The sequence below is a fragment of the Aethalodelphis obliquidens genome, unplaced genomic scaffold (assembly GCF_003676395.1).
Source record: "Aethalodelphis obliquidens isolate GAN/ISIS:26980383/991018 unplaced genomic scaffold, ASM367639v1 scaffold97, whole genome shotgun sequence".
In the NCBI taxonomy this organism is placed as follows: Eukaryota; Metazoa; Chordata; class Mammalia; order Artiodactyla; family Delphinidae; genus Aethalodelphis; species Aethalodelphis obliquidens.
In genome coordinates, this window is record NW_020838041.1 from 3,335,286 (window position 1) to 3,349,176 (window position 13,891).

Consider the following 13,891-nt stretch of genomic DNA (forward strand, 5'->3'; position numbering starts at 1 on the left):
CAGGACTGAATTTAAGTCGCCCTTGCCTGGTAGCCAGCTCTCCTTCCTCAGCTCAAGTCACGCTTTGGGGGGAGGCAGGGAGGGGCCTGTAGGGTGTAGCGGGGGCAGGATGGGGACAGATGTTAATTGCATTAAAAAAAATTTCATATTGAAGCCTGTTAATTTAGGGACTTGAGTTGTTTTTTTTTTTTTTATGACTTTAATGGCCCTCAGATCCATCAAGATATGAAACTCGCAAGTCTGGTGCAGAGAAGGTACCTGGGTTTCCTTCCCCTTTTCTCATCTGTATACCCCTTTCTGCAGTTATCTTCTTTGCCATGTACCAGCCAGCAAGCAGGGCACCTTTGCCAGAGCCATTAAGCTATAAGACACAATTAATATTTCCATTTGAACTTCGCTGCTGATGCGGAGGAATCTGATTCTCATTGCTTCCTCTGAATTCTTTCTTCACTTGTACTCTCTCAACCAAACCCCTCCAACTGCCTCATCATGCCACAGCTTTCATCAGTAGGTTTTTAGGTGATTCTTGGCTACCCTAGGCACAGGCTTTGGCCACAGACTGTGTGTCTGGGATCAAAACCTATTTTCACTTGATAGGAATAATCTCGTCAACCAGTTAATGTCGGAATGTGGAGACTGTGCCATAAATCAAACAGCCACTGTCACCTTTTAACGCCCTTCAGTTCTGCAGATACGTCCTGTAAGAGAGGGCTCAACTTTGAAAGGGAGCAAGTACAATTCATTGATGCCACTGAAGCTTCGTCCTACAGCCTCAGTGTTTTTGGCTTTAATGAGGCTGTTGCCTGTTTGTCTTCGAGGGTGAGGCCTTAGTCTGAATAGATAACTTATTACTCCTTGTAGCTGGATCCAAGCTGAAACCAGGACCAAGAAAACTTCTCTAAGAAAAGAATGTTCTAGAACTTAGGAAAGATGAAGGTGGCATCTTCATCTTCATCTTTAATGTTCAGGCCTGGTGTTATTTTGTGGTAGGGTTGGTGGCTTTCTGGATCCAAGTCATCAGCAGATGGATGGAGTGAGTAGTGTTTGGTTTCATAGATGTCTTTTGGCAAAATCATGGTGAACAGAGGAGAGGGGACACTTCTCTTTAGGGTGGGAAGCGTGCTTAATTATGTGAGCATGTTTGAGAAAATATCTACAGCTTGCTCTATACCTTGGACTTCCAAAGCTTTTCTTCTGTAATCCTAAAGCACTTTTTTATTTTACAAATCTTATTTTATGATCTTTCACAAGGAAAGAATCATATACAATCACTGTTTCAAACAGAAAGTGTGGATAGACATTTGTCCTTCTTGGACTATGCCAAACCTCAGAAACTTTCCATTTTCAGTCTCCTTATTTTTCAGGCAGAAATTCCTTTTATAACAGCCCAGTAAAATGCATCTTTTGTCGAAGAAGTCTTCCTGGCTTTTTTGGGTCACCCCCGCCTCAAGTGTTTCATTACTATTATAGTCAAGAAGTTTTTAAAAAAATTCTAATCCAAATAATTTTTTGCCGCAGTTGAGATGGTTCCTACCTTTCTTCAGCTGAGGCAGGGGAAAGCTGTCCTCTGTTGCCTGTACAGTATTACTTGCTAGACCTAAACCTTGAAATCCTCCCAAGGCGTTTTGGCCTCTGTCCTCTTCTCTACTCTTTAATCCTGAGTCTCTGCTCCAAACCCTCTGCAGATTCTCGGGCTCACTCACACTGCTTTTGCAGTGTTGCTTCTGTCTCCGGGAAGCAGCTGGGGTTGCGTGACTTTGTCGGGGGTGTTGGAGTTCTTCTTTCCAGCGCGCTGCCTCTGCCGCCCGTCTTCCCCTCCCCCAGCCCCACTCCACCCGTGCGCTCGGCTCCCTCCTCCCTGTTGCTCTTCATCTCTCCTCCTCCCCGCGCCTTCCCTCTGTGGGGTGATGGACAGAGGCCTGCGTGCTGCCGGGGCCCTGCTCGAGCTGGGCTGGGCCCCTCCGCTTCCCAGCTGTCGTGCCCTCTCTCCATCCACCTCCTTTGAGCACGTAGTCTGGGTGGGGAGGTGGTGCTGGGAGGGGGCGAGCAGCGTGTCCTGAAGGAAGTGACCGTGTGCTGTCTTGCAGTGCGTCCTGTGGTGGACGTAGTGGCCCCTCAAGCCCCCACCTCTCAGCCAATCACAGCCCACCTCCTGCTGCCTCGCTCATTACCATTGGTTCCTCCAGCTCTGGGGCGGCAGGTGGCAGCCCGCCGCCTGCTCCCCCGCTCCACTCAGTGCAGACACTGCTGCATCTGTGCACCACGCAGGTAAGGCTGCTGGGGGCCGCTGGAGTCACATCTGGAGGCTCCAGCCAGGAGACTCCGGACTCCTGGAGAGTGTCCCTGAGTCAGTGAGGACGCTTTTGCTCTGACCTGTGTCGGCCAGGCAGCAGCTGCTCGTCAGGTAACCGTAGGGCATGCTTAGGCCTTGCCTCCTGGTAGCTCTCCCAGCTGGGTTACAACGTGAGGGCCCCAGCTATTGTGCTAAATCGCATGTTACAAACAGCCCACATGACATTTATACTAATTTCCCAGGAAGTATCAGGAGGGATCTCTTCTGTTTACTCTTTTTGGAAGATGGCATTCAACCCAAATCGAAAGGGACGCTAATTCTTGTCCCAGAAGCCTCCTACAGCCCCCTTCTGAGAATTCCCAGCAGTGAGTGTTTTGCGGCACCCACTGTGGGAAGGAGGAGATGTGTGTTTGTCTCCACTCTGTTGCCGGCGGACGCCTTGGCTTCTAGCTCATCTGAGGGGTGGCACGGGCAGAGTGTCGTGTGAACCTGGGGCAGCACTTCAGCTGTGGCTGTGAATGTGGCCAGAGGTAGTTTCCTTCGGGTGCAGCACAGGGGCTCCTCCACCGGGTCTTGTTTCTACAGCTGACACACAAAAAATGAAAAATGTCATCGAGGCCAGTGTTGCGGCAAGGACACGGCTGGTGCTGGTGCCCGACTGGTGCCCGACTGGCCACTGGGTTTCTTTTCCTGACAAAAGTGGGGCTCATTTGTTTGGCCAGGTGGGGTGGCTTATGATGGACTGCTTCTAACAATACTGTATGATTATTTATACATTTACTAGGCCCCATAACAATCCGTTTGCACAGGCATGGTTAACGTTAGCCCCACAGATGGAGACACTGAAGCACAGAGAGGCTACTGATTGATTCAGAGCGAGGCCTGGGGAAGAATGGTAATGGCCCCCCTTGTTGAGCCCCAGCGTGAGCCAGGCGTGGGGCTCGCGCCGTGCAGGATTACAGCAGGACTCGCTTCACTCACACGTAACAGTGTGTCCAAATGGTACTGACTAGGTTTATTTTAAAGGCTTATTTTTTTTCTCTCAGTTAAGACAGTCCAGAAATAGGCAGTGCTGGCACATAGCTCCAGAGCCACCAAAGGGTCTGTGTTCCTTCTGTCTTTCCGCTTCACAATGTTTAGATTGTGGCTTCCATTTCCACGGGTTGCCTAATGGTCCAAAATAGCTGCTAGCGTTCTAGCCATCATGGCTGTATTCTAGGCAGGGAGGAGGAGGAAAGAGGGAAGTATGCGAAGAGGGAATGCCTCTGAACTGAGAATTTCCCCAGACGCACTGATCTTCTGCTCGTGTCTCCCTGGCCACCTCTAGCGACCAGGGAGACTTTGAAAAGTGTGGATTTTTAGCTAGGCACATTGATGCCTTGAATAATAGGGTCCTGTTAGTAAGGAGGGAAAGGGACATGAACATGGGTGAGGCAGCTGGCTGTGCTACATGTGGTCCTAAAGAGCCCTCCAGTGTATGGGACATTATCCTCATTTTATGGATGAGGAAGCTGAGACCAAAAATATGGTGATCTGCCCGAGGTCACTCGGCCAGGAAGGAACAACCACGGCAGGATTGGAGCCTGGATTTGTGCGTTTGGGGGCTCTTTGCTTTTTCACTATTTTCTTTCCACTGAGTTTATCTTTTATTGTGGGCACTATACTGAGTGTTCCACAGACATTTGATGTAACCATCACAAGATCCCTGCAGTTCAAGGCAGCATTATCCCCATTTTACAGGGAAGGGATCGGAGAGGTTACACTCAGAGCCTCCGATCCCTGCTCTGGAGCTTCTTCTGTTCGGATCCTAACAACCTCCTTGTAAAATTATATACTTCAAAATAATAGTAAGAATCCTATTCTGTAATTTGACAAATAAAATCCTTGGCATTTCTCCAGCATAAGAAATTGCAGAGACCGAAGCATGTTATTAAGCTAAAAGGAATTCCATGTAAGGTTTCGATAAGTGTAATGATTTTATAGCTTTGTTCCTGGCTGATTTTATTAGTGCTTCCTGTAGGCTCATACATCTTGTAAGTCTGAGGAATTATTTGCCTTCATTTTTTAAATAAAAAAATGAATGTGAAATTTCACCTTTTTTCTGAGCTATTAATTGCTTCTGGAGAAGTGGCTTGTATTTTTTAGATACCACTTCAAAACTGTTCTAATTTTATACTGGCATCTAGGTACCATATTTAGGTTTTTATGATCTGATTAATTCTTTCAAGCTTATTATAATAATGTGATTATTTGAAAATGAGCTTATAGCTCCTTATAAGCATTCTGGTAATTCTAAGTAGGTGAAAAAACCAGATTTTTAGCATTCATTATTTTCATTTCTTTCTCCATCTTTGTGAGTATCAATTTTGGATCTCTGTTACCCCAGCAACAAGCTGTGACATCACAAATGATAGCTTTTTTGGGTGGAAAGCCAATGGTTGATCTCAACTCTTTGTTAAGAAACAAAGGTCTTGTTTTCATGTAAATGAACGTAATTGTACAGCTTGCTGTTGGAAAGTCTGTAGTTAAGGTTGCGTGTAGAATCCTGTTAGTTTTGGTTTCAGTCTCTCCTGTCTGCAGTTACGAATACGGACAATCAGGCATTTGGTTCCGTGGAAAGAGAGCAGTTGCTAAGCTAGGTGAGGTTGCGGGGTGTCTGTCGAGTGTATCTGGGTGATCCAGGAGGACGGCCGTCCGCTGTGAGGCCACCACAGGCACTCACTGCCCGGGACTGAAGGGCAGTGACGTGATCGTAAGTGACTTCAGTGTCTGTTGTGTGTGTGTGGAGACCAGATGGTGCTCAGGACTCATTCAGAGCTCTCTCGCATGTGTCACTATCTTGCCTTGTGCCATAGCTAATCAAAAAACAATTTTTTTCTAATCTCAAGTAAAAAATATTTTCCGTAAAACATAACTGCTTGGGCAGAAGATATCAGACGGAAAGCGTAATCACTGTTCTAAGATTTAAGAGCTCAGAATTAAGAAAGCAGACCAACCCCAGACAAATTCTGAGCGAGAAGATTCTCTGGGTAAACCCACCTCGAAGCTCTGTCTCCACCACTGCGTTGTGTGCGTGCCTGACCGTTCTCTTTCTGCTTGTGTCCTTTTGATTTCAGGCCTCCTTACAAATCCCAGGCTGACTCCGCAGCGGAGAGAACAGTAGACGGTGTCTCTTGCGGCACCCCGCTCTGTGTGATCACGAATCGCCCCCCACCTAGCACTGCCAATGGGGTTACAGCTGCCGCTCTGCTCTCCACTCCTGGAACGGACTCCTCTGTGGAAGCCAGGGAGAGGAGGAGGTGTGTTACGACTGATGTCACTTGTGGGGTTCTGCTTTGAGGTAGTAGGCAGCGGGGTGGGCGTGAAGTGTTTTCCCCAGCCGCACATACTTCTGTGAAAACGAGTCTTCATGTTACAGCGTGGGTTTTCTCTTTTGCCTCTGGGAGGTTTTTGGTGGAGATCTTCATTCTTTCTGATTATTTAACGTAGGTACTTCTTCTGTTATGGACCTGTGGGCATTTCTTCTTTCTGTTTGTCTTACGAGAGAGATGGCTGTCAGGCACTGTTTCCCCCTTTTGTGACGGAGCAGCTGAGCAGAGAGAAGTGTCTTTGGTTTGGCTCTGGTGGTCCACGACGACTGCTGGCAGCAGAGAAGAGCAGTGATATGATAAAAGGCTCAGAGAAACGGAGCTAGGATGTGCAGTTTTGATGAATCTGAGACGAATACCAGAAAAGGAAGTGGATGGCACATGATGATACTGTAGAGGGATGGTGGCCAACTGTTCTGCAGGCTCCTTGGAGGGATGGTGGGAGCAGCCGTGAGCGGACCTCAGAGAGCTCTAAGGCAGGAGCTAAGAGAACCTTCTGAGACAATGGAAGGTGTGACCAAGGAGAGCAGGCCATTTTCTTCCACTAGAAGAAGTGGTAAAAATAGAATGCATTCCATTTGGGAGTTTCAGATCTACATAAAGACTGAAGCCATAATTATCCCTTTTTTAAGACTAGAAAAAGAGGTCAAATCTTACCAAAATTTAGATTTCACTTTGACTTCATTTTATTTTGAATATCCAAAGGAAGGAGGTGTATATTTCCGAGTGTCTGTATGTGTAACAAGGCAGCGTGTCGTTTCAGCTACAAGGTACAATGAGTTAAACTTTTTAGACGTTCGCTTTTTATAAAGATAGCTCTAAGACTTGCATCTTGCGAAGAAGCAGAAGGAAGATGTTAAGTTGAAAAAGAGTGTTTTTCTTCCTTTCCTCCCTTTCTTTTTTCATTTCTTTACGTACAACTTGAAGAAATTCCATTTTCTGGGCTAAGAGATTGCAGAGCTAACAGTTGTCATCTTTTAATAGGCTTACAGCCAGGAAAGTTTTAATAAATCAATCTTCAATATTTAATGTCTATGTATTTCATAGCTCAGACGTTACTTAGATACTGTTAGTTTCATCTAGAAACTAAATGCGAAAGCAATCTTTCATTAGCTGGGGAAAAAACTCCCTTTAAAAACTCCTTCTGAGCTGAGACAAGTGAAATGAGTTAAATTCATCACTAAGATCATGGTCCCTGGAAGGATGTGTAAACCAGGTTCTTTATCAAACTGCATTATTAAATATTTAGTTGCATGAACCATTATTTAGAGAAATCTAGAGAAACGATTGCTGTCTTCTGGGCATTTTCTAACCTGTGGTCAGTAACCTGTTACAGATTGTGGTTTTTGTTTTAGAAGTTTTACTCAAGCCACAAATATTTATTGAGCGCCAGCCGTGTGCCACATGTTTTACAGAACTAGGATGTCTTTCCTCAAGGAGCAGCAAGTGTAAGAATAAAAGAATTGGGTCAAGATAGTAATGAATTGTAATATGAATGTGGTATATCAAGATGAGTGCACTTTAGGGATGGCACAAAATAGGTATAGATATTCGTTAGATAAATAATAATTATTAGATAATAAAATAAATAGCTGGCACAAGATAAATAGCTGGGAGCGTATTAGATAAAGAGCTGTTGGACTCAGTCAGTTGATCTGTAGCAGCGTTTATTCCTTCCAGAATTTGCTGAGCACCTGCTGTTGCCAAGTACTGTGACAAGCCCAGACCGCACAGCCATGAGCTGATGAGTATGGTCTGACCGGTGCGAAGTGTATACGCTAGTGAAGAGGAACGAGGGTGATGACACTTGTGATAGATGCTGTGCGTGGTGCTTTACAGAAGATCCGCCTACTGTAGACTCGCCTTCTCGGGGTGGGGGGGTGGGGTCAGAGAAAGTCCCCCTCGGGGTGTGATGCCCGAGTGAGAACTGCAGGGCAAATAACAGCCAGGGGAGGGGGAGGGGCGGGCGTTCCAGGCAGAGCAGACAGCCACCGCAGAGACACCAAGGCGGGGGACGGTGCTCGATCCTTCGGAGACGCTGGAAGGAGACATGGTGGCTGGAGTGTAGCGAGTGAGGGACAGAGCCGTCTGCGGTGAGGCCCGCGGCGCAGGCAGGGCTCCGTGATGCAGCTCACCCCCAGCGAGGAGGTTGTGGGTTTATGTGCCGAGAACCATGGTGAGCCACCGGAAGAGTTTTTTGAACCGCTTTGCAGAGATGTGCTTCACACAGCATGTAATTCACCAGTTCAACGCAGCCATCACCACAGTCAATTTTAGAGCATTTTCATCACCTTAAAAAGAAAGCCCGTAGCCTTCAGCTGTCGCCACCCCGTCTCCCCCTGCCCCTGAGGCCTAAGCAACCACTCCTCTACTTTCTGCTTCTGTCAAGTTGCGTGCTCTGGAGATTTCATCCAAATGGAATCAGTATGTGGTCTTCTGTGACTGGCTCCTTTCCCTCAGCAGCGTGTTTTCAAGAGTCATCTGTGTTGTGGCGTGCATCAGTACTTTATTCTTTTCATGGCCGGATACTGTTTCGTTACGTGGATATACTGCATTTTGTGTGCCATTCATGGGGTGGGGGACATTTGGGTTGTCTCCACCTTTCAGCTATTTGAAGAATGTCATTATAAACATTCATGTACAAGTTTTTGTGTGAACGTATGTTTTCATTTCTCTTGGGTGTGTACCTAGGAGTAGAATTTCTGGGTCATCTGTCAGTAGAAGATTTGAGACAAAAAAAAAAGTTGATGTGACTTACATTTTAAAAAATTCTGCCTTTTAAACTCTGGTTGCAGTAGTACATACAAAGTGGACAGGGGAAGAATGGACAGGAATGGATGTGAGATGACCAGTTAGGACACCCCTGCAGAGGAGCGAGCGTGAAGAAGACCAGTAGCTGGCACTGAGGTAGTCGTTGGAGGAGACGGAAAAGAGTGAATGTGCTCAACGTTTGTTTAGGAGGTGGTTCCAGCAGCACGGCAGACAGGCCCACAGGGCCCTGTTCCTATTATAAACAGACGAAAGGGTGGCTCAGTTCAGAAGAATGAAAGAGAACTCCCAGCTGACAAAAATGAAGAGACCCCAGAAGCCAGAATGGTCTGAGTGGCCCAGGGTGGAATGAGACCTGGAGCCTGGAGGCTCTGGTTTAGCGCCGTGGGTGGATGTAGGACGCGTGGCTGTGGACCTGGCTAGGCTTGGATCCACCACCAAGAACCTGAGTAGAGCTGGAATTCTCAAAGGGCTGCCCAGTTCTTTGCCCACGGTCCAAAGATGTGTCAAGAGTCCAGGCAGGTTTTTTTCTTAAGAATATATATAGGGACCTCCCTGGTGGCACGGTGGTTAAGAATCCGCCTGCCAATGCAGGGGACACGGGTTTGAGCCCTGGTCCGGGAAGATCCCACATGCCACGGAGCAGCTGAGCCCATGCGCCACCACGACTGAGCCTGCGCTCTAGAACCTGTGAGCCACAGCTACTGAACCTGCATGCCAAAGCTACTGAAGCCCACGTGCCTAGAGCCCGTGCTCCGCAACAAGAGAAGCCACCACAATGAGAAGCCCGCGCGCCGCAACGAAGAGTAGGCCCCGCTCGCCGCAACTAGAGAAAGCCCGTGCGCAGCAACAAAAACCGAACACAACCCCAAAATTAATCAATCAGTCAATCAATCCACTTCTTACCTAAAAAAAAAAAGACTGTATATATATATATATTTTGTTTTTTTGTTTGTTTTTTTTTGTTTTTTGGGGGTACGCGGGCCTCTCACTGCTGTGGCCTCTCCCGTTGTGGAGCACAGGCTCCGGACGCGCAGGCTCAGCGGCCACGGCTCACGGGCCCAGCCGCTCCGCAGCATGTGGGATCTTCCCGGACCGGGGCACGAACCCGTGTCCCCTGCATCGGCAGGCGGACCCCCAACCACTGCACCACCAGGGAAGCCCTATATTTTTTAAAGAATATGTTTATATATTCTTTCTGAGATTCTTCTCCATTATAGGTTATTACAAGATATTGAATACAGTTTCCTGTGTTATACAGTAGTCTTTGTTGTCAGAAAAATCTTTTGTGGGATATTTTTACTACCCATATAGTTTGGAAATCCCAAGCCAAGAATTTAACATAGGAAGTAGGTCTGTACTCTTAAAATTTGGGGGCCATCATGGCACAAACAAATTCAAAGATACCTTGAAGATAAACACATCTTCAACCTGGGGCCCAAGGGATTTCTGTACAGCAGTCCCCACCAGAGACAAACTCACAGAACACTGTGAACACTGGAGAGGGAGAGGCACCATGAGGGAGAGCTCCCGGGCAGGGTCTAGATGCTCAGGATGCAGACGAGCGGCAGACAGCAACCTCAGACCGTGACTTCAGTCGGTGATGTCGACAAAGATTAGTCAGTTGATCTCAGAAAGAAGCGGAGCATTTTATTTGAGCCAGATTTGAGGGTTATAACCCGGAAGAACATCTCAGCGAGCTCCAAGAACCGTTCCTCCCGTTAGAGGTCACGGCACAGTAGCATAAGTTCTTGAGACACAAGGCTGTACGCGAAATGACGTCTTATTGACAGGTCACACAAGCCACGTCTGAGCGTCATCGTGGCCCCATCAAGAAGGAAGGTTATCTCTAAGGCGCTGTCTCGTTGGTGCTGGGAGAACACTGCTCTTCGTGGCTGAGCAGGTGTTCCTGCCGACGGAGGTTTGGTCGATGTAAAATGCAGATACGCCCTGCACAGTAGGGGGGAGAGTGGGGCCAGAGGGCAGAGCAGATGTGCTTATGTTTGAATTGTTCTTGTCTTGCCATAAGATATGAACTTGATTTCACAGTAACAATAGTTAGAAGTGACCAGCTGTACTAAAGCTCGAGCGAGCATCTAGAGGAGCAGTGAGGTGAGTGCATCAGGAGTAGCTGTTGAGACAGAAGATGTTGCAGACGCACTGAGGTATCTGGTAGAGAGCTGCTACGGGAACCTGCGTGTGTAAGGCGTCTAACAGCCGTCTAGGGAGAGGCTGCCGTGTGCCCGGTGCAGGGGCGTTACAGATCCAAGGTCAGGGAAAAGCTAGAGCGTGTCCGTGTGGAAGGCAGCTCAGAAGCTGCAGCACAGTGTCCGATGTGGGAACAGAGCGGGTCTGGAGTAGAGGGGCAGGGAAGGGGCTGCAGAGGAGGTGCCTGGGCTTGAATTTTGAGAGGCTGGTCGTAACAGGAGGGTGGTATTTTAGAGGGACCTGAGAAATTCGGGGACAAGTTCACTGTGCCTGGCACTGGGAGGAGGGCAAGGCCAGTGCAGCGTTTCCGCAGGTGTCTTGTGTGAAGTAGATTTAGATGCAGAAAAAAAGTGTTCTGTGGCCCAGCGGATTTGTGAAACGACGGCTTAAACACAGGTAAACACAGGGTTGCTCCAAAACCTGGGGATCGCTCCTCTCCAGGGCGTGGGGCTGGTTAGAATTTGCACAGTTGCCAAATTTCTGTGTCCATCGATTAGTTTTGTTTTTTCACAGAAACCTGACTGGTACTCCATTGGGAATACTTTGGAAATTGTGGCGCTAGAGAGAGGTGGGCAGGAACCACATGGTGTAGTTTCTGTCTGTGCTGTGCTGAGAAACTTGAACTTCCGCTCTCAGAGCTGTGGACTGGAGTGCTTTCAGCCGGGGAATGGCTTGATCGAATAAAACGTCATTTAAGCCTTTACAGAATTAAAGCCGTTTAATTCAGTTTCTCCTTCAGACAAACACACGCTGAAAGAAAACAAGCACATGTTTTGAAAACAGCTAAATTTCCCTTCTGAAAGAGCATGCTGGGTACTAATTCTTCTCGTGAAGCCGCAGCTTGCTCTGTAACCAGCTCCTTGTGGAAGCATTTTGGCTCTTGCTGGGAAATGGAGGCCTGGAGCCTGTGTTGACAGGTCCCGTTGGAAACAATTAGCGTCAGGCAAATGGGTCTTGAAACTGGCCATAGCAAGCCCTGACCAGCAGAAAAGTCATCTCAGAAAGAATCCCTGTTTGCGGGGTAACTAGAGCTCGTGCATTGGGGTGTGGGTCTTCCCATGGAACCGGCGCACCTGACTTTCCTTTTCTGAGCCGGGTTTGTTCGAAGAGGGGGGAGTGGGCGCGTGTAGCACTGTCCGGGGGTGGGGTGCGGCTCTCCGGGAGTGGGGGGCCCTTCACTCAGCCTGTGAACTACACATATGATTACAGACGCATCAGGAGGCAGGGCTGGATACAGTGGTCATTATGGTACCAAACCGTGATCAACACGGAAAAGTGATCAACACGGAAAGGTGAACACTAGACTTTTCTGAGGGATGATGGGTAATTTTTATTTTATTTTTATTTTTTTCCTGTATTTTCCAAAGTTCCAGAGTGATGAAGAATCGCCATTGTAATGGGGGTGGGGGGGCAGATGAGCTTGAAAAAAAATTAATCCTGTGGACAACAGTCTCTATTATGATGTAAGTCTGTGAAGGTGGCCACAGTCATTGAAGAGTAGACACAGGAGTCAAGCGAGTCAGGATAATTTATGCAGGATTCTAGGTAATGTGTGATTTTGTTACGTAAGCTCAGGGCAGGACCTCTGAAAGTTCATTACTTTTGAGAAGGGCACAATCTTGGATTTACAAAGTTCCTTTTTAAAATTTTGTTTCTTTTTCTTTGTTTTTTTTTTTTTCTGAAAAGCTCCCCTGTGACCAGTGTGTTCCTTTTACCTGATGGAAAGGAAGAGGCGTTATGCCCCTGTTTTGCAGATGGAAATGCCGAGGCCCTAAGAGCATGGAGTGATTTGCCTGATATCACACCTTGAGTCAGGCACAGTGGAGACCATAACTCAGGCCTCTTTTTCCTTCGCATTGAACTCACTAACCATTTCTTCTTTTGGATTAAAAAGTTTTGGTCCAGGGGCCAGTCCGTCTCCATCAGTGCCTGGAGCACGGCAGCCTCTGCCTTCATGGCACTCTGATCACTGCATCCCATTTTGGGGTTGCTCCTGAGGACGGTAGAAACCACCAGCGTCCTCCGATTGTGAAGGGGTTGACTGGGCTGGCGGACGACAGGGTGGAGAGGGCACATGGCATGCAACTGGCAGAAGGCGACAGGGTGTCAGGGCAGGCAGCAGCTGTCGCAGGGCGTGGTGGCTGCCTTCATTCCGAAAGCCCCAGGTTTTCCTTAGCAACAGTGTCAACAGTGTCAACAACTCCCGGGGCTAATATTGGAGTCTGCGGGCTCCCGCCTTTGATCCTCTCGCCCCAGCCCTGAATTTTACACCTTCTTTTTTATTGGTGCCCTTTCTTTTCTCGTAGAAATGGCCAAAACAGTTTTTCTCTACAAGAAGCTAAAGTTATTTGTCTTTCCCAAATAGCTCACATGCGACTTGCTTTGTTGGGTCTCTTTACGGCCGAGTCATATATACCACATGTGTCGACCGTCTTGAATCCTTTGGGGTCTTTATAAGCTGGGTAGTTATTCCACTAAGTGAAGCTGTCAGCAGATTAATTTGGCATCATCTTTGGAATGTCAGAAATTTAAACCAAGTAATTAAACACTGAGTCATGGTTTTTTAAAGTTGCTTGACTCATCTCCCTGTCTCCAAGCTAAAGTCAGGCAGTTGTCAATTCAAGGAGGTGTTCTAGAGAAGAGGTTCCCAAGCTCCTCCAGCCTCTCTCAGTTCTTGTTCTGAAACGAGTGTTTTCTTTCCCTGAGAGACCGCAGCAGTGCTGAGCTTACCAGGCTTTTCTCTGCTGGTATAAATAGTTCTCTCTCTTCCTAACTAGGAACAGGAAGAGAGTGAAATGCATGTAGCAGTCGGTGCATTCTCTTAAGTGTTGCCGTGCTGGGGGTTTCTGGGTTGCTCGTATGATTAGTATTATGTTAGCTCATTAGCTGTTAAAGATTGCGCTTGCTTGACTCCTTTCTTGCTATAGTTAGGAAGACAGTTTTTGCTGTTCTGTCACCGAGCACATGCCATGTCGTGCAGCGTTGGGTGTTGTTGATTCTGGGGGCCGCTTTTTTCACGTCTCACAAGCTCCGCCGTCGGGACATCTCATCATTGCCAGTTGTCATCCCCACACGTGTGTGAATTTGGTCATCAGTGCTCACGTTACTTCTACTGGGTTGTGTGCATTGCTGGTACTAAATATGTCTAAATAAGTCTGAAAGATCCCTTTCAATAACTATTAAATTAAGTAACTTTTAAATGGTGACAAAAGAGCATGTGTGATTGACACCTGATTGGCACCGCTTCCCTTTC

The 13,891-nt window shown here is 47.5% G+C and overlaps 1 protein-coding gene across 16 annotated transcripts in view; it reads left to right on the forward strand.

Moving 5' to 3' along the window:
• The window catches only part of PPP1R12B (protein phosphatase 1 regulatory subunit 12B), a 201,208-nt gene that overhangs the window by 71,570 nt on the left and 115,747 nt on the right, over positions 1-13,891 (forward strand). For 13 of the 16 annotated variants that reach the window (XR_003430659.1, XM_027096046.1, XM_027096053.1 and 10 more), the window contains one exon: positions 5,410-5,592. Coding sequence is in view for 14 of the 16 variants with exons in the window: in XM_027096046.1 (XP_026951847.1) it covers positions 5,410-5,592 (183 nt within the window). In the remaining 2 variants the exon portion in view is untranslated. Of the gene's footprint in view, positions 1-213; positions 255-2,023; positions 2,269-5,409; positions 5,593-13,891 lie in introns of those variants that run through there. The other 3 variants (XM_027096055.1, XM_027096056.1, XM_027096058.1) reach the window with 3 other exon arrangements.